Below are 25,500 nucleotides of genomic sequence, written 5' to 3' on the forward strand. Positions count from 1 at the left end.
GCCAAACACAAACACAAACCAACTGCTGACACGGAGTCTATCAAACCAGGATTAGTCCCAGCGCTTTACGAGCCTGCAGGGAGGTTCGTCTGCACGTCTGGCCTCTGCGGAGCGTCTATTTGTTTAACTTTGTGGTGAAAAGTGCCTCCGCCACAGAACAACAACGAGCCAAGACTCCAAGGCTCCCTGCAAACGGCGTTACATGAAAATGGCTTTGAGCTGCGAGTTGAGAAGGATCGGAACCATGGAAGTAGAGCAGTGAAGGGAAAGAAACAGAAACGAAGAGTAAAAAAAATAATTAAAAAAAAAAATGCACAGGGGGAAGCAGCCCGGAAAAATAATTGTTGCGAGGAGACAGAGGAAAGCCACTAATGACAGCAGACACAGACAAAAAAAAAAGAAAAAAGCCAGAAGGACAATAACACAGGAACTCTTACGAGGTCTGCAGAGGGATTGAAGAGCAAAGACCACGGCACCTGAAATAAAGCTTTGTCTGGGAACAGACTGTTATTAGGTCGTCTGCTCACTGGCTCAATAACGCCGGCTGCCATCTAATTGGGTGGGCCGGATTATTTTGACAAGGAGGGAATAGAAAACCATGTATTGAGGCAGAAGTATAGGTTACATGTGGCAGTTGTTGGGGCGGTGGGTGGGAGAACAAATTCCAGTAAATACGAATTTACTTGAACAGGTTTGCCGGGATTGTCGCGTGGCATTTCACAAAGACAGACAGCAAATACAACGATAATGTCAAGACTTTTTTTTATTTTTGTATCACTAAACTCTCTCTAAGGCAGCAGTTTGTGTTCACAGGTCGTCCTAACGTCTTGCAGTGAATAAAATAAAAACGGTACAAAAATCAGTTCTGCTGTGTGCTACGAACGTCATTAGACAGCTCAGACAATAATAAGCATTATAAACATCCCCCCTTTCCCCCTTCAAGTATGCTACTATCCAAAGTGACTAGTGTAAAATTGGCTGAGGAAATACAATATGTTTATGATTATTTACACATTACAAGTCCAATATGCAAGTGTGTGTATGAAAAAAAACAAATCGGTTAGGAATGTTTTCGCTGTGTTTTTGGTGGAGAGCGCAAACACACACACACGCGCGCACACACACACACACACACACACAAATAGAAGCAGGTAGACAAACACGCATACACAGTGATGTGACTGATTGGCTTCGACGTTCTAAAACTGAGCCAAGAGGTTAAGCATTTCAGTAGAGCAAAAGAACATTTAAGACTCGAGTTGATGTAAACAGCGACACAAAACAAGGCAGCGTCAACCTCTTACTGTGCTCTTACCTCCCGACTGCCTGATAAATCTCACAAGTAAAAAGGAGACACACTTGGAATTACAGGAAAAACAAACACCTGTCTTCATCAAGTCAAACCTGAAGTCATTTTTAAGCCTGAAAATATTATTTTGACTAAAGAGTCCCAAGTCGTTCTCCTCTTAACTGCCGCCCAGAGCTTTCAACCCTGTGCTCTCCATTAGCAGGTGTGTGAGTTTGGTCACCTAAACCGAGGATTTCATCAACAGCACTTTTAAGACTTCTCGTCCACGTTGGCCAGGAGGTTAAGAATTGCCTGAACTTTGCTGAAGAAGACCGTGTCTATGGATGAAAGTTGAGGACTTTGTGTCAAAGTCTGGAAAAATATTTATGTTTTTATAGGTCTCCATCCAACGCGGACCAGCGAGCACGTTAACATTGTTTCAATAGGATAACTGTATCAGATGAGCTTATATCCTGATGATGAAAAAAAAAAAAAAACTCCTTCAAGACCCCACTGGGTTCCTGGGTTGCGTACGATCTGCTTTCTATTACGGGGAATTCAGATCACGAGAGGATAGAAAACAACAACAGATGCCAGAAAATGAGACCTGAAGCAGAATATGAGCAGGCCTGCAGTGTACCGTAAACACACCGGCTGTGGACACTCTCTGCAGGATGTTTGATAGGTAATAACACTTCTGACCCGACAGCAGAGTTATTTATCCTTCATATAAAGGACACAGAAAGGAAAGTGTCTCCTCAACTGCAACAAGCCGGGGACTTTCGTGTGAGACTCCTACACGAACATCACTGGTAAAACATCACTCATGAATTGCCGAAGAAAGACGTCGCCCGGTGCACCTCGTCTTCAAATGCTACAACATCAACAAACATCAGGGGATTAAAACAAACAAGCCCTCGTCATCGGTCCCAGCGCCCTGCGGCCGAGTGCGGCTTCTTTAGACCGCCACGAGCACGCGCGCCGTGTTCTACGTGCACACACGCAGAAAGAAACCTTTGGCTGACTTCTGCATCTGGACGCACGTCAAATGCCACCTGCAACAACAGTGTGTATAAAGGAAGCCAGAGCGCAAGATAAAATTAAGTATGTACAACAATGTACATAATATACATAAAACTCCATCACAGCTTCACATCTTAATTGAACAAAGAGAATAAGCTCTTCTGACATTTTTCCCCTCCAGAGACACTAAAACACGTTGTTGTGTCAACTACTTTATGATTGAAGGGCATCTCTTGTATCTACAGACAAGACAATCACATGGACATGTCCATATTTCATCTGTGAGGAAAAAAATAGCCTGACATTTTTTAAAGAAAAGCTGACGGTGGTTTTTCTGCTGTTCTGTCAGCCGCAGAGATTTAAGAGCCAGATAGTGAAATGTCATCAGCAATCAATCCAACATACCGCCAATGGATCATCCGGGTTTTGATTCAAAGCGACCAAAAACACACAAACACACACACACACACACACACACATTTTAACTCGCTTGAGCTTTGTGCCCACATTTGTCCAGAGAGTCTCTGGAGGAATCACAGGACAGACAAGTGTGTAATGATAGAACGAGTGAAGCCACTTCAGAAGACGGAGAGATCAAACATTAAACAGTAAAAGCCTTTGCTGCCTTTGTCTGGATGGTCTGTGTATCTTCAGCTGTTTAGGGTTGTGATTAACAGTTTTAATTATACTGGATCATCTAGTGCGAAATCATAAAGACGTGTTCTGGGTTTGGGTGATGTGAGATCTGACGGATGAATGTTTTGGAAATTCATTGACACATGAGTCTGAAATAAATGCGATTTAAAAAAGGTTATTAAATATGAACCCAACTCCATCTCCACTAAATGGCTTTCAACTAAATCCCATGATCTTGACTAGCAGATGGAGTTTGTTCCATTGACCAGCTATGATGTCATCATTGGCATAATAAGGACTTCACGTCCATGTTGGCCTGTATAAGTATGTGTACAGACCGTAAAGCCCTCTGAGGCTGTTGGTACTAAATAAAATCAATTGAATGTGGAGTCAGGATCATTGTGTCAGAGTTGGGGAAAATATGTATGTCGTGTATGTACTTGTCGGTCTCAGAATGCAGAATTTGGCATAAACCGAAGTCTCCCTTCATTGAAATGATGCATAATCAAACAGCGCGGGAAAGAAGTCAGCTTCAGGCTTCACAAACAGCTGCAACAACGAGCAGTAAATTCAACAGGTCCGCCATGTGTGAGAAGCATGGTGAAGAAAGAACAAGAACGACAAATGAAATCAACAACAGCTATTTCGACACCAAAACAATAGACATTTGTCCGCAAAAGTTCATTCATTAGTCTGGAATTGAGTATTTACACTGTGCAAATGAAACATCGAGCAGAAAGTGTTCCTGCACTGGGAGTTTCTGGTGAAGCATTTCTTGTTGGTACAGTAGAAGCAGATGGTGAAGGCCGCACGTCACTTTCGTCTTGTAATAAAAACCAGGCTGACCGCAGTCTCCAGTAAAAGAAAAAAAAAAGAAAAGAATCAGCCGACCGCTTTTCTTTTACATCGCTTCTTTCAGCCAAATCCCGTTCTGCTCTAATGTCTTTGGATTGGTGTAACTTAATTTAAACCGTTTTTTTATATACACATTTCTTTTGCCAAGTGTTTCCTCCTCGTACTTGTTGTCCTCTTGCGTTAAGAAACTAAACCAAAAGTTAAATAAAGAAACAAAACACAGTATTAAAATAGAAACTTAAAAACAAAGCTTTTTTTCTTTCTTCATAGGCCACCGGAGTGCTGAAAAGTACAGAGACATTTTTACCTCATAAACCCTCTGAAACACCTGCAGGGTTTGAACGTACCGCCAACGTCTCACTGTCCCGTGTCAGCGGCGCCTCAGAACACACAGGACACACGGTACCGACTATCCCCCCCCCCCATTCATCATTCACCAGACCGGACTTTAGAAGAAGATGACGTCCTCCTTGTTGAGATCTTCCGCGGCGGTCTTGTACGCTGGCGGCATGCTGTGGCTGTGGCTGAGCCCGTGAACGTTTACCTGGACGCGGGCCGGGGCGTTCGGACTGAGGCCCCGCGGCTGCAGGTGGAGGCAGCCGCTGGTCTGCGAGTTGGGAGGGATGGTGGGGGGCGGCTGCGCGGGCGGCTGAGCATGGGACTGCGCGGGAGGCATGGGAGGCTTCTGGAGACTTTGAGGGTGGGCGATGCTGACGGAGGAAGGGGACTGGGCGTCTGGGCCGGCGTGGTCTGCAGGACTGAGTGGATCTGGCACAGATAAACAAGAGAGGCGATTAGAGAACAAGGGACTACTCAGAAAACGGCATTAAAAAGGGGCCAACACGTTGATCCTTTGTGCCTGTTTAATAAAGCTGAGCTTAAGCACCTGAAATCCTGCCAGTGTTTCTTGTCACTGGTAATTGTGAGGGCTCAGGATTAAAGCGATCAAATGGCTGTGACAGCAGTACAGCCCGCCATTAATCACAGCGAGCCACGTGAAATTGATAGGTGTTTACACAGGGCGAGGCCCAGGCATGAATGCAAGCTTTAAGAGAGGAACGTGATGGGGTGGGGTCCGGCTGGCCCAGGTGGAGAATGTCATTGTGTCACGTGACGGTGTCTGTGAGAAGCAAATTGAATTAACGCGCTTGGCAAAGACGGACGAGAGGAGACGGCGTTCGGGTTTTGTCCGGACGGAGCAAAGAGGGAAGTGCTTTTTGTGCGCTGGTGCTTATTTAAAGAAAAAAAAGGTACCCGCGTGATGATGCAGGGGAAGAGGCTGCGGGGGAGGCGACAGCGAGAGCTGCTGCTGGGGGCTGACGGAACGCTTGGCCTTCAGGGTGTTGTCATCTCGGGCAGACAGCTTCAGAGGCAGCATCTGTTTCATGTCCACTGAGGCTAGAAGGGGCAGGGGGGGGAGGACGCAGGAGTAAAGACAAAAAGGGGATTTAATTGTAAAATTAAATTGCATCGGTAAACTAAAGCGTAGCCTCTCTCAGCCGCTATTTGATAAAAGGAGATGGCTAACCCAATCCAGACTCCTAATGTGATCCTAATCAGCCGCCTAAATCATGCTGATCGGGTCAAGCTCATGTCAGGGACAGATGGCTTGTATGTCGAGGAAAATGTTTTTTTTAAAAGACAAAGCGCATCACCGTTACAGATCACCTGCGAGAGGAGAAAACCTCAATGCACCTAATATTTTAGAAAGTCATGCACTCCCAATCATCCTTTACATGTTTATTATATTAAAAAACATCAGTTACAAGACTACCATACATGCAAACATATGAAAGTAAAAATAAATAATAAAGTCTTGTAAACAGAAAAATAATCGGAAAATATTCTAATAATCTGTGAATCATTTTGGTTGCATTTGCATTAAAACTTGACTTGAATAATTCCAGCTTTTCAAATGTGATACTTTGCTGGTTTCTCTCTCCTACATTGCAGTAAATGTAACATGAATGAGTTTTGGACGTTTACGAAGTCACTCTTAAGCTGAAGTGAATTAAATGGATTTTGCCGACTGTACAAAATGACAAATGAAAAACAGATTAATCAAAAAATGCATTATGCTCATTTCCGACGTGGAATTCCAACCTCTGACGGTGTTCATTACCGTTTATCAATCACACTCACGTGTACAGACGTATGTGCACTTCAGTTACTGTTGATCATCACCGGGAGAAGTTAATACATGAAGTGAGAAAGAAACACGGGTGGAGCCCGAAGCCAGGTGGAGGAGGAGCGGCGCTAGTTGCAGCTCGTCCCGTCAAACTCCGTCTCACCAGTGCTGTCGGTGCGATGTGAGGCTTTGCCGATCTTGCCCCCCTTTCCTTTGCCGCCGCCGGCGCCGCAGGCCGCCAACTTGGTGGGGATCTGCTGCTGCACCCCCACCAGCTTGTGCTGCTGGTTGGTGGTGCTGAAGAGATGAATCGGCACCGTCTTCGGCGGCAGGGTGGAGGAGCCGGCCTCCCGCCGCAACATCACCTCGGGGCGCTCCAGGTAGTCGGCCGGTGCGACCGAGAGGCTGGCCCGCACCAGGGGCTTCTGAGGGAGGGGCAGGTCGGAGACGCTGGGGAAGGTGTTGAGGCCCGAGGACAGGAGCAGCTCCCCGTTCAGGCTGCCAGACAAAGGAGCCACCTGGGAGGAGGAGGAGGAGGAGGAGGAGGAGGAGGAGGAGGAGGACGGATTAAAGCCTCCTTTAATTGTTGCAAACGTCGTCACGTAACATAGTCGGTATATTCAGTTCTAAAGGAACTGCCTCTCAACTTTGCTCTGGAATATTCAGAATTGTGGTCATATGCGGTTTGGAATCATGAGCTGTGGAACGCACACTTTGAATGCTGTGTGTGTGTGTGTGTGTGCGCATGCCGTTTACTAGTTATGTATGAGCCAATACGTGTGCAGAAAGAAACAAAACTGAAGGCAATCTTTCACAGAAGACACACGCGCCTAAACAGATGCCCACTATAAATTGTCTGTGCGACGCGGTCATTACGCCAACACAATCTGCTGAGTAGCAGAGTATTCACGGGCTACAGAGGGAATCAGAAACACATGCAACCGCTTCTGCTGAGCACACGCTTTGGTAAAAGGCTTTTGATGTGTTCCAAGAGACCCAAGGACAATGCACGCACGCACACACACACACACACGAGAAACATAAAACCCTTAATAGTCCCTGTGCACATAAAGGCGTGTCTAACAAAACAGGCTGTTAGACAAGAAGGGGAACAAGAAAACGACTCATGACATCAGTGGGTAGAAGACGCTGACCACATTGTCCACTTAATTACTAGACTGAGGAGAAAAAAGGTCCAGAGATGGTTCACTGTTGTCATGTAATCTGCGTTCACGCAGACTAACCGGGCCGGTTCCTGCTACAATAGAGCAGCGTGGTTGTTTGTTTGTGTTGGTAATACCACACGTGTTGCATAATACGCATGTCTTCAGTGTTATTCTAGCCGGACGGTTTAAAGCCCGTCTGTAACGTTTTGACCTTTCGTGAGCTTCACACAATCAATCAAAGCGTCAATACAAAAGGTAACAAGAACAATTCTCTATTCATTTACGATATAATACATTATGTGTTCTGGTTTGCTTGATTGAAATCTTTTCAAAGACCATGTTATTCCCACTGTACCAACGCTAGCAAGAAGTTATTACAAGATTAAGATGATTAAAGTATGTTCATGAGTTCCCATCTGAAAAGAGCTTTTTGAAATCCTCCAACATGTAAAAGTGTCCACTAAAAAGACAGGACGGATAGTACATATTCATTCAGTATAGGGAATCACATGTGAATCTTTTCAAATAAATAGTGGTTACTAATGGTAAATTGCTAGTTGATTAACTAGTATGTATGTTTGTATTAACTTAAGGATTTTTAACTGGTTCTGAAACTTGATGCTTCTCTATAACCTACATAAATAAAACAGTGGCTATTTCTATAAAGCTTTTCCGAATGCTTTACATTAGCGCCACAGTGTCAGATTCCGACGTAATGAGACTCCTTCGGCTCGGAGCTGCCGGCCGACTGCAGTCAGAGGGGCTTCACCTCCTCCTCCTCCTCCTCACCTCGCCACCGGGAGCCCACAAAGACACCGAGCTGCTGGGGGCCCGGCCCATAATGCTGAGCCCAACAGCAGGAGCAGGAGGCTCGGGATCAGAGAGCTAACGACACAACGTAACTTGATCTGGGATATAAAAATAAAGACCTGCCGATAACATGCACCACCAGCGCGTTTAAGTCTGGCAGAAGTCCGTCACTCTTCCGTTTGGTATGCAGGACACGTGCTACATGATTGATGAAGATGCCGGACAAAGTGGACATTGTCAACGCATGAGGACAGTATTCCACAGGGCTATGAAAGGCAGACTTGTGTGTGTAGCAGCGGAGCATGACCGGAGCCGAGGCAGAGAGAGGCGGGCCCAGCGGTGGGAAAAGACTCCACCTCCCCCCTCCAAAAAGCACCTTTTCTTCATCCCCTGCATCATTTTCCCCCTCACTCGTCTTGACACACAGATGTTGCATTGTTCCCACAACAAGGTGGCCGGCTCTCTCAGCGGCAGGTTTCCAGGTCAGTGAACTGTGCGGAAGCCGCAGAGCACAACAAGCAAAGACTGACAGGCGGATTAACAATTAGCACTGGCTGCCGTCCAGAGGCTCCTGTCGATGACGGGCTCGGACTGGCTAATCATACAGCCCAGTTTCCCTCAATCCGAAAACTGCCTGGATACTCGCAAAACGCGAGCTGCAGAATCCGTGAACAACGTCACAGCGGCGGGACAAAGACTCTGGATCTCACCTGCACCCGATACTACGTGGCACGATAACGTCGGGGGGGATACCGACTTGAGTACTTGTATGTGTGCAGCTCCGGTCGGTGGTGAATGGGTGCAAGCAGCAAAAATGTTCCCCTTAAATTGGTTTAATTCCAAATCAAAACGATGTCCAAGTGATTGCTATGATACATGTAAGCAGAGACGATGAGGAGCAGTGATGATCCACGTGATTCGTCAATGATTACAGCAATCGTTACACATTAAGCACATCTGAAGAATTGACGACCGGAACCATACGAGATGCACAGCTCTACGTGTCGTTTAATAAGATTTCTGTAGCAGCATCGCATACAGTGTGTGGCAAGGATAGCTTGCTTGGCAGATGGCGTGAAGAGAAAATACCTTCCCTCAAGCGCAGATTCTATCTTAGTTCTTCTATAAGCACTTAGTAGGCTGAGTCACAGGAATCTAGGTGTGTGTACAAGAGTTACTCTTCAGGGGCTTTTCACACCACAGGAACACACTCATCAGCATCGTAAATCAGCCAAACTGAAGAAGCGCTGACTCGGTGTTAAAAACACGGATAGAGGTCACGGGTTTCACGGCTGACCTTTTCTACTTTTGTTTGTTTTTACCAATTTACACTGGTGGTCATGTGGTTATTCCCACCAGGAGCTAAATTGAGTGCTTTGCCCAAAGGAATTTATAAGTTTAAATGTTTATTAATTTCCCCATAAAGAACGTCTGGCCTTTTTTTCTTTTTTTACTAGCATTCAATGGCCGACTTCATCTATATCCTCAACTATTAACACACTTCATGACTTTGCATTCATAAGGACTGTAGAGCAATCAGACACGAGGCTCTATGGCAACAGATACCATGAAATAAAAATAAAAAAGCCAGATCATAACTCATTCCTTGACAACTGTGATCATATGAGATAACACATGAAAGAGAAGTTCCTCTAAAGTCAGGACATGCCGCCACTTGCACCAGTCTTACACAAACACTCGTTTATGTCCCCAAACATACACACACACACCTTTTTTTTTTTTATGAGGCCTAATCATAGCCCTCCTGGTTTGCTGATGCGTCTTAATGTCAGGTGGCGGTGGTGATTAAATGTCTGTTGATATCAGGCTGGCCCGAAGCCTGGAACAAATCCTGAGGTCACGGCCGATGAAGAGTGTGTTTGATGTGTTTGACGCAACCACCCTTCCAAAATCTCCCGTGACCGCAGCCAAGAAATTCCAATAGCACTTGGGCAACAGTATGCAAGCCATACATGAGCATGTGTGCAAAACGTACTACTTGGCTGTAACAAACATCACGAGGTGACTTACTGTGATGCCGGACCGATATGGGCCGGATCTGATATGCTTGGGCTCTTATCTTCCAGTCCATGTAACAAACAAACAAACCACACAACAATCTCCCTTACGATCACTGTTCCGGCGAAGGCTTCTGTAATTACCGCGGTCCCTGCATTGCTCAGTGCATGAGGTCAACTCAGCCGCCGGCTTTGGTTTCTCAGGAGTTACTTCGTGTTCTCGGTACGACTCAGTCGCCTTCTGAGATAACAAGTGCAATAAATCATGTCAGTTGCTTGTGTACGTCTTGAGGTCAGACATGTCATTGAAATTATTTGTTACCACGACATCCTTTGGAAGGTTGATGGGCGGTCAGATGTCTGAGGATGCAACGCTACAGTAAACCAATAACTTTTTTTTTTTTGTGTGTGTGTGTGTGTGTTGGCTGGCAGGGGATTCAAGCGAGGACTTGAAATCGCCTGCCATTGTTTCATCCCTCAGTTACTGCGCCTGGCATGCAGGATGACGAGCCGTTGGGCAGGTAGGAATGTCACACAGCAGAGAGGGACTAGTCACATCACAGGAGACGCGCTGCAATTAGAGAAACGGCTACGGCGATCACGAGATGTCCTCTGGTGATCGGTCCGACTTCCAGGAAAAAGGCCTATGCAGCTGGTACAGCGAGTCTGTACAGAGGGCACGAGGAGAGATTGTGAAGAACACGCTGACTCATCCAGCTGAAAGGTTCCGGCTTCCTTTAATGAGTCATTGATCTGATCATTGGGCGTGTTTTACATGGACTCATAGTGTACATGATGCAGGACAGTTTAATTATTATTAAAGGGACCGAGACTCAAGTGTTAAGAGACTTGACGTGCAATTTACAACAGGTGACAATCTACCAGATAAGAAGACTTTTAACAAGAAGGTTTATATGATCACAGAGCCTTCACATCTTCCTCCGCAAACTAAAGACACACCTCTTCAGACTCTACCTCGACTAAAAAGACAAACAAATTGTAGCACTCAATATGTATTAATAATGGCTCTTATCTATTGCAAGCTGTCAGCTTGTTTGATGAAATTACACTATTGTTTGTTGTTCTTCTGAGTTTGTATCCTTATGGTTGAAACGCACTTATTGTAAGTCGGTTTGGTTAAACGCGTCAGCTAAATGACATGGAAGGATTTTGCCTAAAAATAATACCAGACTGTAGCTGGTTAGTTGTCAGTTGTTTTCATGACAAAGAGACATACATTAATGTTTATTAATTAATGTTGCCTTAGACAAAGTCTGTGGTTGTTTTTACTTTAAATAAGTTATTGTGTTCATGATTTTTAAATAGGCTAAAATAAATGGTTTTATTGCCCCCTTTTGTATTTCTTACTAAAAAACTTGAAAAACTGAAATTGTATGTTATTTTATATATTTCAGGTCTTTCATTTGCTGGATTAGTTGACAAAAACTGAAGTGAAAAGATAAAAAATAAAAATAAAAAGCTGGCTGATTTAGGTAGAGAAGAACTGCCACCATTTGCAGTAACCCTTTAGTAAATCACTTAAAGTGCCTTTGAAAACACTAAAGGTTGATGTTAAGTAGCATAACTGATGGATCTATTAGCGCCGGGCATTATATTACAGCCAGTGGATCTTCCCTCCCACGAAACGTCCAACAATGAGCCCTGTCGTTCTAGGACAGCACAAGGAGGTTCATTCTCATGTGTTCATTATTCATCCATCCACCAATCAGGCTGTGGAAGCTGAAACCAGTTCCCCCTTGAATGTGTGGGTACAGGCTGCATGCCCACGGAATGGAAGGAGAAAAAAAATGATGCGAGGAAACTGGGAATGAGGAGAAAGCCTCTTCTTAACGTCGCGTGTCGTTCTTCTTAATAAGAAGAAAGCGTCCCCAGCAGCACAGCTCTCTATTCTACCTCGTCCCCTCAAAGTCACCCAGCAAAACACCGTCAGCCTCAATCCACACTTTCTTCCACACAACTTGCAGATGCAGTGACATCGTTTTTTATGACCTACAATTTCAGGTTTGTTAATGAAAGTAATTATAGAGGCAGAGCACGAGGAGGAAAAAGTAATTAATCACTTTCTGTCAACGGTTTTTGTGTGTGATGGTGCCTCCGCGTCATTTTTATCTGCCAGCAAGAGAATAACGCGTAAAAGCTGCCGGGTGTTGACGTAAAAACCCAGAAACAAGGATTTATGAGCTGCCAAACTAAACAACTAAAGGAAACAGGCGGCGATACCCGGGTTCACTGAAAACTATGCTCCGGTATCTAGGATGAATCACATAGTAGCTTTCAAGTTGTGTGTGTGGCTGCTAATATGCTGACTGAACACTGAGAAATGAACGTGAACACATCCATACAAACACTTATTGTCAAAAATCAGAACATTCTCTTTTTAAAAAACCCTGCTAGCAATAGCTAGCTAGCTTGACTTTTATCGTACGGAGACACTTTCCAGCTCTGCAACATGCTTCCCACCTCAATAGTCTTCCTCTTGATCTTCTTCTGGTGTTCCAGGCGTTCCTTTTCTTTCTCCACAGCTCTGGTGGACTCTCTCAGCCTCTCCAGGTCCTGCTGGTACGTCTCCCTCTGACTCTCCAGCTCCCTCCGCTCTTCTGCGAGATGCTCCTGCATCAATAGAGCAAGCGGTGTTCGTTTGTGTGGAATATCGTCATTATCAAAATACATCATGTATTATTTTTCTTAATAGCTTTTTTTGTTTTGTTGGGAATTTTTCTTGAAGCTATTTGTATTTGAGTCAAACAAAATGGAATGCTATATGAACAGTATAAATCAATGAAACTCTAAACCTAAATACAACGCAGTGGGATTCCGCCCGGTGTGACAGAGCACTTCCACCCACCTCCAGCCGCCTGCACTCCTCCTCCCGTTGTCGGAGTCGGGCCTCGGTGGCTTCCACTTGTTGCCGGTGTCTCTCCCTCTCCCTCTCCCAGCGATGCTGCTCCTGCCGGTGCTGAGCCTGCAGCTTGTGGAAGCTGGCCAGCTCTTCCCTCTGCAGGGCCAGAGTGCGCTGCTTCTCCTGCTCCAGGAGCACGTTCCCTCTGTGGCGGCCGGGCAGGGCGGCCCGCTCCGTCAATGAGGCCCGCTGCAGCTCGATGTGGCTGTCCTGCTGCGAAATGATGGCCTGACGCCAGAGACAACACCGGGTCATTAGGGAGCCAAGACTATGTTTACATGCTATACGGTGGAGCCGACATTCAGCACCATTCAAAGTTATCGAGTTGAAGTGAGACAAACTGCAAACAAATGCTAAATTATGACAAAAAAAGTTTCTCTGCAAACATACCGATATGCCAAATTTCAACTCATGCATGCTACTGACTGCATTTATTCATTAACTGTAGAAGGGGCGGTGTTACCTGCAGACTATAGAGCCTTTGGGAGAGCATCAGCACTCTGTCAAAGAACTAGAAAAGAGACAAAAGGAAAGCTTCTCACAACCAAAGAACTACCAGAATCGACAAAGCTACTCGGCATTTGTAACGTGCCAACTTATCCTCATCTCTGAAGTTCAGAAGGCATGGCTGTGAGCGTAAAGCTCAAGGTGACGGATCAGAGAAGGAGAGCTCACCTCGGCCTCGGGGAAGGAGTTGGACCAGATGCGGTTCCATCTGGCAGGAGAGCAGCAGCTCTCATCAACCTGAGCAACAGCAACACAGCAGGTCAGAAAAACAGCCCAAGCACTTTAAGGGGTGTATACAGGAGAATTTACAGTAATACATGGGGAAAAAAGATGGAGAACATTTTTAAATGCAATTTAAAAACACTAAGCAGCATTTTTTGTATTATTTATTCATTATTAGCAACTATGATAAAAAAGAAAACAATTACTATGACAAATCATGTTTGTAAACCAGTTTCTACGACATTGATGTTATAGATTAGCAGTGCAAGATATTAAGAATTGATCAAATATTTGTGAGCCATTCAACAAGGGCAATTTTGTGTGTTCCTTAGAGCGAAACGGAGAGGAGACAGTTGAGGATAGCTGGAATATAAAAAAATAAGGACAAATCTATTTAAGTGACTTTCATAGGACCACAAATTGGGCAATGTGGTATGAACCTTTTCACAGCGTACAGTTGTAATCACAACAGAGACAGAGAGAAAAACTCTTTGTGTCGTTAAATGCCGTATTGCCCAACATCCTGCTCCTTGTTTTGTCCAGTCGTTTATCTATTTATAACAAATGTAGTGACCTGCGAGAGCAGGCTTACAGTAAACATCACGTGGGATCTTTCCAGAGGACTCGGTCTGGTCATTACTATTTACAGGAAACAACGCTGTGACTCATCCCCGAGATGTGCGGTTTGTCTTGTGTGCGTGTCGAGCGCCTACCGTCGGCTCCAGGGCGTGGCTGCCACACAGGTCTTTGAGCTGCGGGTCAGAGCTGGCTCTCTGGCTTCGATCTCGGCTTCTGGTCTCGCCAGAAAACTTCTTCTTCACGCTGCCATCTGGCACAGACACCGACGCACAAGGAAAAGGCACACGGTGACCAACACACACGAGGCAAAACAGATATAGTGCCACTCGCAAACACATGAGTTTGACCAATAAAAACAGATCAAGAAATGACATTTGTTGACAATTCATCTTTTATTAATGACATAAAAGCCGCCGAAATGCATCCGCAAATCCATTAGATGGACTTCCTCGGGGCACCGATAGTGCTGCACTCACTCTTGCTGATGATGGCGGGGCTGCTGTCGTAGCCGCCGAAGGTATCTGCTCGCCTGGGCAGGAGCCCGGAACCGCTGCCCTCGTCCAGCCGAGAGGTTGGGGAGTCCTCCCTCACTCCGGACTGCAGCAGGTTCTGGAGGTTCTCCACTGAAGTGGAAGAGATGGAACATTTAGACACAAACACACACACACACACATACACATTATGCGGCGTCATCCTACCCTCAGTGAGAGCTCCTTTGAGCAGAGCCTCTCCCTGCTGGAGGTCTGAGGCGTCCCCTCGAAGCAGCAGTCTGGAACGAGAAGCTGTGTCCTCTAGACCGGCCACAGACGCTGCCATGTCGGCAAACAGCTGCAGCTTCTCAGTGAGAGCCTGGACAACCACGGCATCCTTCTGGCTCAGCCGCTCTACAAGGACAAATGAATGGGTGAAGTAGACGGGGAGAGGAGTTAAATCGGACAACGGACAAAGAAACCGCGGTGGCGTTGTCACATGCTCACTCCTGCACTTGTAAAACAACCCTTATTTTTTTACGACACCCAAATCTCACCGAGCATTAGGGAAGTTTTTGTCGTCCTAAATAACTCTTGCTGAGATGAGATTTGTAGAAAATGTGAAGACAACTTCTAACAATTTTATGTTAAAACGATGCGTGAGCACCTCCTTGTGGCCTCTTACGTCAACTACAGGATTTTCCAGAGGGTTTTTATGAAACATTATTTAGTCATTACTCATTTAAACTGCAGTTACCTTGAAACTCTTTGAACCTGGAAGCTCGTGCCTCTTCCTCCTCACTGAACAGCCTCTCCTCTGTATGAGGACAGCTAAGACGGGACAGGACCAAAGACATTACAGATGTGGAGAGGTACAGTCCCATCACATTTCTGATGCATTTAGGGATGTTCACAGAATGTAAAATAACAGTAACAAACGGTTGCGTGTTTCTTCTCTATGAGCTACCTCTCAACAGCTTGCCGTATGTGTGTCATCCAGGTGTTCCGCTCCTCCTTGCCAGCGGTGTGGATCTCGTACATCTCTGGCTCATTGGAGGAGGCGCAGATGAGAAACATGGCTTTCTCCTCATGGGCCACTTCCCTGACAATCAGTTTCTGAAGGGAGATCACCGATGGCTTGTTATCCTGAACGGACAGGTAAAGGGAAAGAAAGGTTTTTGGTTAACGGTACTTGATATAAAACAATTTTAATTTATAATATTAGAGAGTATTATTGATTCAATCCTGCTCCCACTTGTTACCGCACACTGATAAATCCCTCACCACTGCAGCGAATACATATCTCTGATCCTTCTCTTGCAGCAGGAGCAACACATCTGACAGGAGCACTGCAAGAATATCTGGAAGGAAGAGATTACATATGTATGGGATATGCATGTTAATTTAAAAACTCTTCAAAACGGACGAAATTGTACACCTAGCGTGTATATTTTAGATTAGTGGTTTGACCAGGCCATATGATACCTTTGAGCCTGCCAGAAGCAGCTTTCCAGTTGACGGTGCCCTCGTGAAGCAAACGTCTCCTGCCCTGTGCCAAGTCCTCTCTGCGAAACACTCGGCCATCTTTGATCTTTCCCTGTGCCTTTGGCTCCATCTTGATGTTTATGTCCCGGAGTCGAGAGTTCTTCTCGTGGAGATTAACCAGCGTGTCAACCTGAACGATGGTGTCTTTAATCAGACCCAGTGCCCGAGTCAGGTCCTCATGCTCGTCTGTCCCCGCTAGAGAGAGAAAACAACAACGCGTTAAGTTACTACTCACTAAATCTGTGGTTTTACTCTCCTCAATGGGCATTTATTTATTTATTAACACAAATGGGGAATACTGGACCTTCGGTGTTGTGCAGAATGCGCTCCACTAGTACGGGGTACTTGGTGATGCGCTGCGTCACCAACAGAATACACTCGCTCACTCCTAACCTCCGCACAATGGAGAGGTTGTTGATTTTCTGAGGCGGAAACGGGAAAAATTTGATATAACGTTGCACTCGGCTACAGACGAGCAGTGGATTCAATCGGACATCACAAAAAACGTGAGGCTAATTCTCCTTACCCGTATGAGGTTCTGGAATTTTTTGTTGTTGTGCAGCTGTTCTTTGTAATAGCTGACAGCCTCGGTGTGGTGACTGCAGAAATCCCCATAGCTCTCTTTCATCCTTTCTCCGATCTCCCCGGAGAACTGGAGAACAAAAGGAAACCACCGTTCGGTTTGGGCAGTTGGTGCGCGGACCCATGTGGCACATGTTCTATGCGGTCTACAACTCTGTCATGTGACGAAAGCACGACAGGCCCGTGCCCGCGTATCGCCTCCCTACCTGAGAAATCAGAATGTCCGCCAGTCTGTTGATGGCGTAGTTCCTGTCGTTGGGCGAAACAAAGTTTTCCCGCTGCCTCTCTTTGAGACGAGACAGGAAATGTGTGTGAAGCTCGAGGAGGTTTTCCAACTGGGGGAACAGACAGTCCAGCTTGCCAGCGTCCATCTGGAGCTTGTCCTTCAACTCTTGGACATACACGCGCAGCATTATCTTCAGAGTTCGCACATGGTGCATCTCCGTCTGCATGAGCTCTGTGTGAGGACATGAGGTTACACCATTATATTCTGCCACGTGAACAGGTCTTATGGAGTGTGACTGAATATGTGCAAAAGTTGTATTTAGAATTTTGCGTCTACCCAATCGGTGTAAACGCAACCTAACAATCTCACTCACCATAAATCACATCCTGTCGCTTCACTGTTTCTTTAGAGTGCTTCTTAACGTACTGCTGGTCAACCGCCAAACTCCATGATTCTACCTCCAGGTCCTGGGCATCGGACTCCAGATCGGCCCGCACTGCTGCATAGTGAGCATCTGAGAAGACGAGAAGTGGGGATTAAAATATAACAACTTTCAGTATTATTTTACAGAGGAGTTTGGCGTTAAGTTGGGGGGGGTCTATGTTTAGGTCAGGGTCTTAACTTAAGAAAGAAGAGGTTAGAGAATGAGAGACAGCAGCCCTGGAGGAAAACAGTGTGGATTTAACAAGTCTTATTTCCTTTAAAAGACAAAAGCAACATGTCCTTAATATTGAGGACTTTAATTTCCTACGTTTTCTAGCATTCGTATGTGAACAATCTTGTTTCTTGTTCTTCCGAGTTTGCATCCCTATGGTTGAACGCACTTATGGTAAGTTGCTTTGGATAAAAGCGTCAGCTAAATGAAATGTAATGTAATGACAATGGTATTCAAGAGATGATGCTCTTATAAATAGCTCTGCCTTTACCAGCTGTGAATCATCACAAGAAATGTTCACTGTTGTGCTGCCACGTCTTGTCTTGAAAATTAGACATGGTAAAAACATGAATGATCCAATTGTGATCCAATAACACAATTTGTCCTCGGGATAAGTGCCGTTGCCTCGTTATTATTATTCTTCAGTAGTAATTCACATAAGAATAATTCACATGCTCCCCAGCGAGTACTGGCGTAGTACGCTGCGGTAGCGCTTTGTTTGTAGTAAACTAGTGCCCACTTAGCCCGTGTTCCTCTCCCACACACTAGGACTTAATGAGACAGGCGAAGGTCAAGCCTGACTCCACAAAACACACCAACACATCCTCCTCCCCAGGATTTAAGAAAGCTCCCTTTGGACAAGCTTCAACTCTGCAGCTGAGCCTGCGGTCACAACCAAGGGTGGAGAAGCGGAGGCTCAACCCCACCCCCGGAGAGTCCACCCACCTTCAACGATGATGGACTCGGTGGTGGAGGGAGCGAGGGAGATGGCGTCTTCGTTGCAGCGTTTGGGGCGGATAGCATCCGTCTCATCCATCTCCCCGGGGAGGAATCTGAGGAACGACAACCACAAGTCCAAGGCGGCATACATGCTGACACCAAAACAAAATAATCCCAGGAGCTTGCGCTAGTGCCTAACAGTGACTTTTATTTCATTTAATTAACCACAAAAACAAAAACAACAACAACAACACAGGGAGCTACATTTTTCAGTCTTTCCTCTCTACTTATTTCCCATCTAACATTTGCTGTATTCTGCTCGTTTACAACTTCCCATTGCCTCCAACTCGCTCTCCCACACCGCCTTCCCGTCTCACATTGTCTTTCTATATATATATATAAAAAAAAAAAAGAACTCTCCTTGATTGGTCAACTATAAATACGCATCTCATGATGGTACAGAGGAAATAGTATTTCAGCATCAAAGAATATAAAAATATCCAGCATTAACATACAGCAGGCGTTTGACAAATTTATCAAGGACCAGTCAAAAGTTTGGACACATTGTTCTTATTCAATGAGAACGTTTCTGACTGGTGCTCTCGATTTCAGATGAATTAATATATATATATATATATATATATATATATATATAAATAAATCCTGTCATTACAGAACAATCGTGTTTTTTTTCTTACGATTACAATGAAAGACAGCAATGTAAAAAAATGTTTCTGCACTAATCAGACAATCTCCACGTCCGGTGGAGGTGTGATAAAGTAGACAGAAATACTCACCCTGAGCTGTTGTGGTGACGGAGGCTGTGACCGAGGACGGAGGCTGCGGTGGCGCTTTGGCTGCTTGGTCCCCACAAACTAACGGTCATGCCTGGGGTGCTATGAAATCCTGGGTGGCCATCCAGCGGCTGCGATGAGGCTTGCCCCGAATGCTCCCGCTCCCGGTCCTTTAACGCTGGCGAGGAAAAACACGGAGACGCGGGTGAAAGGAGAAAACGAGAGGATCCCGAGGAAGGAGACGCGGGGACACAGATGGAGGGGAGAGAGCGAGACGTCGGACGAGGGGGAGAAGAGGACGTTGAGGTGGGCGGCTGTTTGTTTGACTTCTTTACCAGGCGACCCCAGTATTTTTTGAGCCATGATCCAGGCAGGGATCGGAGGAATCGGCAGGTGGTCAGGTCGCGGTGCAGCAACACCCGAACACCAACATGTCTGGACAGACCCCACGATGAGGAGAGCTTGGCCGTCCTGGAGCAACGTTTGGAGGCCCCCGTGGTTCGCGTAGTGGCTTTGCTAACTGCTGCCAGCTCCATTGGGAACAAAATAAGCTCTACGACAACTCCAAGGTGAGAATCAATAATCGGTAGCAGGTATTATTGCAAACGCAATAAGTGATGTGCCTTTACTGGTGTAACCTAGGAGAAGCAGAAGGATGCCTCATCCCTGGTTTATCTTTATATATGCCACCCGCCCAGACCCTTAGTGACTCATTTCTCACTCTTGTTGTCGAAATTTCTGACTTCAGGCCCCCCCCCCCCTCGATTCCTCTCTCCCCGACACCCTGCACGAGCCACTGATTGACCCAAGCAGAACAAGAGGAGAAATCGGTGGAGGCCGACCGGACTCCAGCTGCTCGGAGTAGAATAACAACCGCGACAGGAGATTAACTTTAGCAGCTGCCGCAGCCGCACACGTCTCCGGCGGGTTCAATCGCATGCAGCAGGGCCTGCTGAATGTTACAATCGACGGACCACTTAACGATAATGAATGAGAGCACATTGCACATTTAACAAGTCAGATTACCTTCAATCCGATCGTTTATTAAGTACAAGAAAGAAGAAAAATTGTCAAGATGGATCCGACACAAAGATCCATAACTTGAGCGGCACTGTATAAAAAAAAAAAACAATCTACGGTGGAGAATTTGTACAAAATAACAAAATCTATCTTGGGTTTAGACAATAATTGAACCAGAGGTAAAGTTCCTGGCTTTTTGTCAACAATGGCCAATCATCACCTTTAGCTGCAATCTGCTGGAGGCCTATCACCCCCTTTGCACTCAGCGTGTAGGCAGACACACAGACAAGAGACCCACACATGCAGTTAGGAGAAAGAAAGAGGACAAGTCCATCTACAGATGTCATGAGAGTTCTTTTTTTTTCATCTTCTGCAAACCACCACAGTGGAATCCTGCTTTTTAATATGCAACATGGGAACCACACCGCTCTCCATCAGTTTCATTACTTCAATCGATACGGTGGTGAGCCAGATGTACACGGTGCACATCTGCACGTTCTGCTTACCACGATTCAGAGATCCTGATTGGTGCGAAGAATCTCTCTGTTGAGGTAAATGAGGAATTTAGAAAAAAGTGCAAAACATCATGAAAAAAAACTAAAAAGAATATTAGGTCAAACAACGTCATGGGAAAAATGGGTATATTATATTACAATAAAAGTCAGTCAGAGAAGGAGCTGAAAACTACACAAGATAACAGTCTGTTTACTAAGCTGAAGACAGAGGAAAAATCCAGCAAACAGTGTTTATTTGGCGGCGCAAAAAACTGTGGCAGTCATAAATTAAAGGACCATGAAAGTAAGACTTGATGTCTGCTGTGGGCAACGTTTGGTTTCACTTTTATTTTGACGGGTCGGCTCCAGCGAACTAGCGAGACTTGATTACAGCCGGGGTTCCTGTTTTTCTACGCCGCGGTGTCGTGTTTACCTTATTCCTGCTGCTGGTGCACTCACCAAGCAGAGACTTGCAGTTCTTGTGAACGTTCACGGCACAATCTGAAAAAACAGCAGGACAGGAACACAGAGTCAGTGTCGCTTTAGCCACTGGAGGTGGCTTCTGGATTGGAGATCTGCTCGGGAAACACAAAACATTTCAAAACCAGTCCAACCTTACAGGTAAAACGGCTGTGACTCTAGCTAAAACACTGCTATGGTGCTGAAATAAAAGCCCGATGGCCTGACCTTTACAGCCGTCAACTATCACAAAGTCTCTGTCTTCGGACATGTACTCTTATCAAGAAGTCACAGAATCTCTTCCAGTGGTTCAGCTGCAGCAGGAACTCTGTGGCTTCGGTTTGTTTACACAAACAACACACAAAGTGGCTCAGGTCAACAGGCCCGGAACTCCCTTCATCTGTTAGTGAGGTTTGTCTCTTTGTCCACTTTTCTACCCCACGAACGGAAAACAAAGCTACCGAATCTCCGCTGGTTGACACCGATCCAAATCAAAAGATGTTTGGGGAAAAAGAAAACCCGCCGCCGAGGCCTTCAAAGTTTTCCACTCGCTGTTCAGCCGGAAAGACAAAACATGTAGAAACAAAAACAATTCCATCTTTCAGCCTGACTACATACTGTATAAGGCGAGCGGCAGAGGCCCTTCATCGGGGGGGGGGGGCTAAACGGAGGAACCTATCACTATGCAAAGCCTGATCCCAGCCATGTAAAAACCAGGCTGACGTGGACGAGACAAACATGGTCTCAATGCAAAACATATACACATGCATACGGGCGAAGCAATACACATGCACAGGGGAACCAGGGCTACCGCTTCGCGGTATCCGTGGAAACTGGGGGGAGTTTGGGAGCCCGAGCTAACGGAGCCATTAGTGAAAAGAAGAACCGGCGATTTTCTCTTTCGCTGGTACTCTCAGTTTAAATACCAGTGACGCCAACGGTCTTGATGATGTCCTCATCGTTCCTGCGAAATGATTAACGAGTCAAAAGCAAGTCTCCTTTCACCCCCCCCCCCCCGTGGCCGAGCTTATTGTGAAAGGTGACACTCCTGTGAACCAAAGAGAGGCCCGGAGCAGAGAGATGATCATGTCCAAGAATAAAGAACAGGGGAATATACAATGTTAGTTCTTCATATAGGGAGAGTATTATTTGAATCTGTTGCTTTCGGAGTGAGCTAACCACTTTATTATTTCACTGCATTCATGGTCTCAAACACCCCCCCCCCCCCACCCCACACCCTCCGTCTCCCTAACAACTAATAGCTGGCTGAGCGTTTTACCTTTTGAGGCAGGATACCGGCACAGAACCAGGAGACGCAACAAACTCAGCAGCAGTCTCCAACTAACACGCCGGCCTTCGAGGTCTAATAAAGTGTATTAGTGAAGTAGAACATCTTAAAAGCCAGAAAAAAGAAAATCGACTGGGCCAAGCTGAGAAACCAAAAGGATACGCAATAAAAGATTGAATAAAATCCATAAGTCATCACTGAGGAATCCGAACGTAAGCGCTTTCCGTTGTAGCCGCGTTGGTGGTTATGCTTTTAAAAAAAAGGGAAATAAAAAAAAAAAGACTCCAAAGGGAAGCTAGAACACGGTGTGTTTTCCCTTCCCAGATATCAGACCTTATCGCCAATGACTCACTGCAGCGCAGGCCGCCTCGCCATTTGGCAAACGCACAATCCCAAACAAAACGCTACACCCGATTCAGCAACCAAACAAATCAAAGGATGCGCAGCGTAAACCGGGGAGGTTTGTGTGATCAAGACGGGACGCGGGCGGGCGAGCGTGGACCGGCTCTGCCGGTGACTCGCCGGCGTCAGCAGCGCCGCGGTTTTTGCGGCGGCGGGTTCCTCGGGACACTCGACCCACCGTCAAAAGCCCGCAGCCACACCCAACATCTGCTGACTGCAGACCATCGCAATAACAAAAAGGAACGCACCATAGTGTTCAGGCGAGTCACTGGATCGACTGGTAATGCAAACGAGGCCTCGGCAACAACCGCCATCTGCAGGAATTTTCTTCCCCACAGGAAGTTAACCATTGAGGAGATGGAAATAAATGATTGAAACAGGTTATCACCTGTGCTACAATTGTTCCTCTAGAGACTGAATGTTTTGTCTTGTGTTATCTATCAAAGATACTGGAATCTGTATACCGTTCCCCCCCGGGCTGTTCCAGGGAAACATTAACTCATTTTCCGTCCATCACCGATGGAGGATGGACGGAAAACATCTGTGGTTTACTTATCATCCAAACGGATTTATCTGTGAACATCTATTACACTAAGATAGTATGAAACCATGTTAAAACTAGGTGTGACCCCGAGCACACAGTGTGTAGCAAAACCCTTCAGCCGCAGAGAGGAGGACAAGAGGTCACAACAGCTTCTTTAAAAAAAAAAGAAGGTCTCTGTAGGTACGAGGTCGCTCTTGATTCCCTGAGACAATAGAGACAAGACGACTTCAACACTTGGGGGCTGACCTTTCAGTGGCCAGCCAAACCATGACATCATCGCGTGAAAGGAGAAACAGGGGCTCAGTGGGCTGTTTACTCTGTGAGGCGAAACACCCCCCCCCCCACCCAGTCACATCTCTCGCCCCATACAAACCACAGTAGAAACAGGTTATACTAGAACATAAGGCTTGGGGAAAGCTACAGCAAAAGCGCGTCTAGATCGCAGTAATTGTATTCTTCCAAATGATAGTCCCACGTAGTCCGAGTCTTATTATCATGTTCCATCTTAAACTTGTTTGTCCTTTACCCAGATCTATTTGTCCACCGTCCTTCTTAATAAAAGGTCAATAGAAACCATGAAGAGCAGATGATCAGAATGAGTTTGTGGATCTCGTGAGAAGTACTCAAAAGGGAGACATGCAGGACTTAAGTAATAAAACCAAGAGAGAGAGAGAGAGAGAGAGAGAGAGAGAGAGAGAGAGAGAGAGAGAGAGAGAGAGAGAGAGAGAGAGGGGCTGCATGCTGGAGGGCAAAGCAGTGATGCAAAGCAGTGATGCATGCAGAAGTGCTGTGCTAACAGGGGGAGATGGGTGAGACCCGGAGTCACTGAGGGGGCTGTTATGCACCGGCAGACCTGCCAAGCACAATTAGCAGCATGTGACCCAGAGGGAAAGCTTAGGCAGAACATAGAGGTAAAAAAATACAAATAAAGTAAGAAAAGCCCGAATTTGAAGATCAAGATGGTCAATCGTGGTTTATGACATTGCAGGATTGTGGAGTTTCATAAAGCACAGAGAGCCAGTTAGCCGCCGCAGTCTGGACTCGAACGGGGCGGGAGTGAGAGAAAGAAAACAAGAGACACTTCAAATTGTACTTTTGGATGGCTTGTACTGTCCGTCACGCACTTGAGCCGGCTAGAAACGTTACGTTTTAACACCTGACCTCGGGTGAAAAACCAGGAGTTATCACGGAAGCTAACGTGAGCTAACGCGAGCTAGCAGATCACCTGTTGAGCGGTGCGGCAAAGACTAACGATACTTAACTTCTGAAAAAGAGCCACATTCAGTGCTGTTGTGCAACAGTGACCCACGACACAGAGTCCACGTAACATTAGTCTGTATTCATAACGTTTGAGTTCTTCCAAAGCAAACTGCTTGAGCAACTAACAATAACCTTGTTATTTTTTTAAACAGAAGCGATTGAATGCGGGCTAACGCGCTAGCATTGCGTGGCTAACAGTTAGCGATCGTTAACGTTACGTCAAACGTAACTGGTGATTCAATTTCGACCGGCTGGTGAAAAGTTAAATATGCAAGACGTTTAAGAAGTGATTTCCCGGATGAGTACGCCGACTCGAGCCCACCGTAACACTTGAGATTTACCAAGCGTTTGGTTAACTGTGATTAGCATGTAGCTGCCTAGCTAGCGGCCAGGGTGCCCGAGGAGCCCATTGAGCGAAACAACGGGAGTCATCCACCTGATCCCGCTTGAGACCATCGCCGCGGCCGCCGCCTCTTACCGTTACGAGACGCGATTCAGCTGCACCCGAAAGCAAATCTATCCCGTCCGTGAGATCGGTGAAGCTGTTCGGCCATTGAGATCAACAGCAACAAGTATCCCACTTCTTTTTTTTTTTCCTTTTCTTTTTCTTGTTGGTTTTGTCCAGTTTGGTGCGCTACTCTCCCTGGGAACAATCTCTGGCACACAAACGACGCATTCCACAGGCTGAATCCCCACCGGGCTTCACGTTAAAGGGACACGCACTAGTTTTCTCCTGCGTGCGCGTGCACCAACAGCGCACATCACGTTTCAGAATGTAGGATCAGTAACTTCATCGATGTAAACAAGTCCTGCTTGATGAATGGGAAATTGCTCCTGACCTTGATGTGTTTTTGCTTGCTGGTTAGTGTCTAAAAGAAGCAGCGCGGCG

The 25,500-nt window shown here is 46.0% G+C and overlaps 1 protein-coding gene across 5 annotated transcripts in view; it reads right to left on the reverse strand.

The window, feature by feature from the left end:
* Positions 1–745: 745 nt before the first annotated feature.
* The window catches only part of arhgef18b (rho/rac guanine nucleotide exchange factor (GEF) 18b), a 35,703-nt gene continuing 10,948 nt past the window's right edge, over positions 746–25,500 (reverse strand). For 4 of the 5 annotated variants that reach the window (XM_078108393.1, XM_078108392.1, XM_040183548.2 and 1 more), the window contains 22 exons: positions 21,092–21,159; positions 20,671–20,707; positions 19,148–19,322; positions 18,357–18,463; positions 17,349–17,489; positions 16,956–17,206; positions 16,694–16,819; positions 16,472–16,589; positions 16,108–16,362; positions 15,907–15,983; positions 15,590–15,768; positions 15,380–15,453; positions 14,851–15,036; positions 14,629–14,775; positions 14,287–14,402; positions 13,520–13,588; positions 13,308–13,355; positions 12,791–13,072; positions 12,406–12,555; positions 6,094–6,448; positions 5,057–5,200; positions 746–4,570 (listed from right to left, as the gene is read on the reverse strand). In XM_078108393.1, coding sequence (XP_077964519.1) covers positions 4,251–4,570; positions 5,057–5,200; positions 6,094–6,448; positions 12,406–12,555; positions 12,791–13,072; positions 13,308–13,355; positions 13,520–13,588; positions 14,287–14,402; positions 14,629–14,775; positions 14,851–15,036; positions 15,380–15,453; positions 15,590–15,768; positions 15,907–15,983; positions 16,108–16,362; positions 16,472–16,589; positions 16,694–16,819; positions 16,956–17,206; positions 17,349–17,489; positions 18,357–18,463; positions 19,148–19,322; positions 20,671–20,707; positions 21,092–21,159 — 3,425 coding nt within the window. In that variant the 3' untranslated portion in view covers positions 746–4,250. The remainder of the gene's footprint in view (positions 4,571–5,056; positions 5,201–6,093; positions 6,449–12,405; positions 12,556–12,790; positions 13,073–13,307; positions 13,356–13,519; positions 13,589–14,286; positions 14,403–14,628; positions 14,776–14,850; positions 15,037–15,379; positions 15,454–15,589; positions 15,769–15,906; positions 15,984–16,107; positions 16,363–16,471; positions 16,590–16,693; positions 16,820–16,955; positions 17,207–17,348; positions 17,490–18,356; positions 18,464–19,147; positions 19,323–20,670; positions 20,708–21,091; positions 21,160–25,500) is intronic. The other variant, XR_013468624.1, reaches the window with a different exon arrangement.

The sequence above is a fragment of the Gasterosteus aculeatus genome, chromosome 8 (genome assembly GCF_964276395.1).
Source record: "Gasterosteus aculeatus chromosome 8, fGasAcu3.hap1.1, whole genome shotgun sequence".
Lineage (NCBI taxonomy): Eukaryota > Metazoa > Chordata > Actinopteri > Perciformes > Gasterosteidae > Gasterosteus > Gasterosteus aculeatus.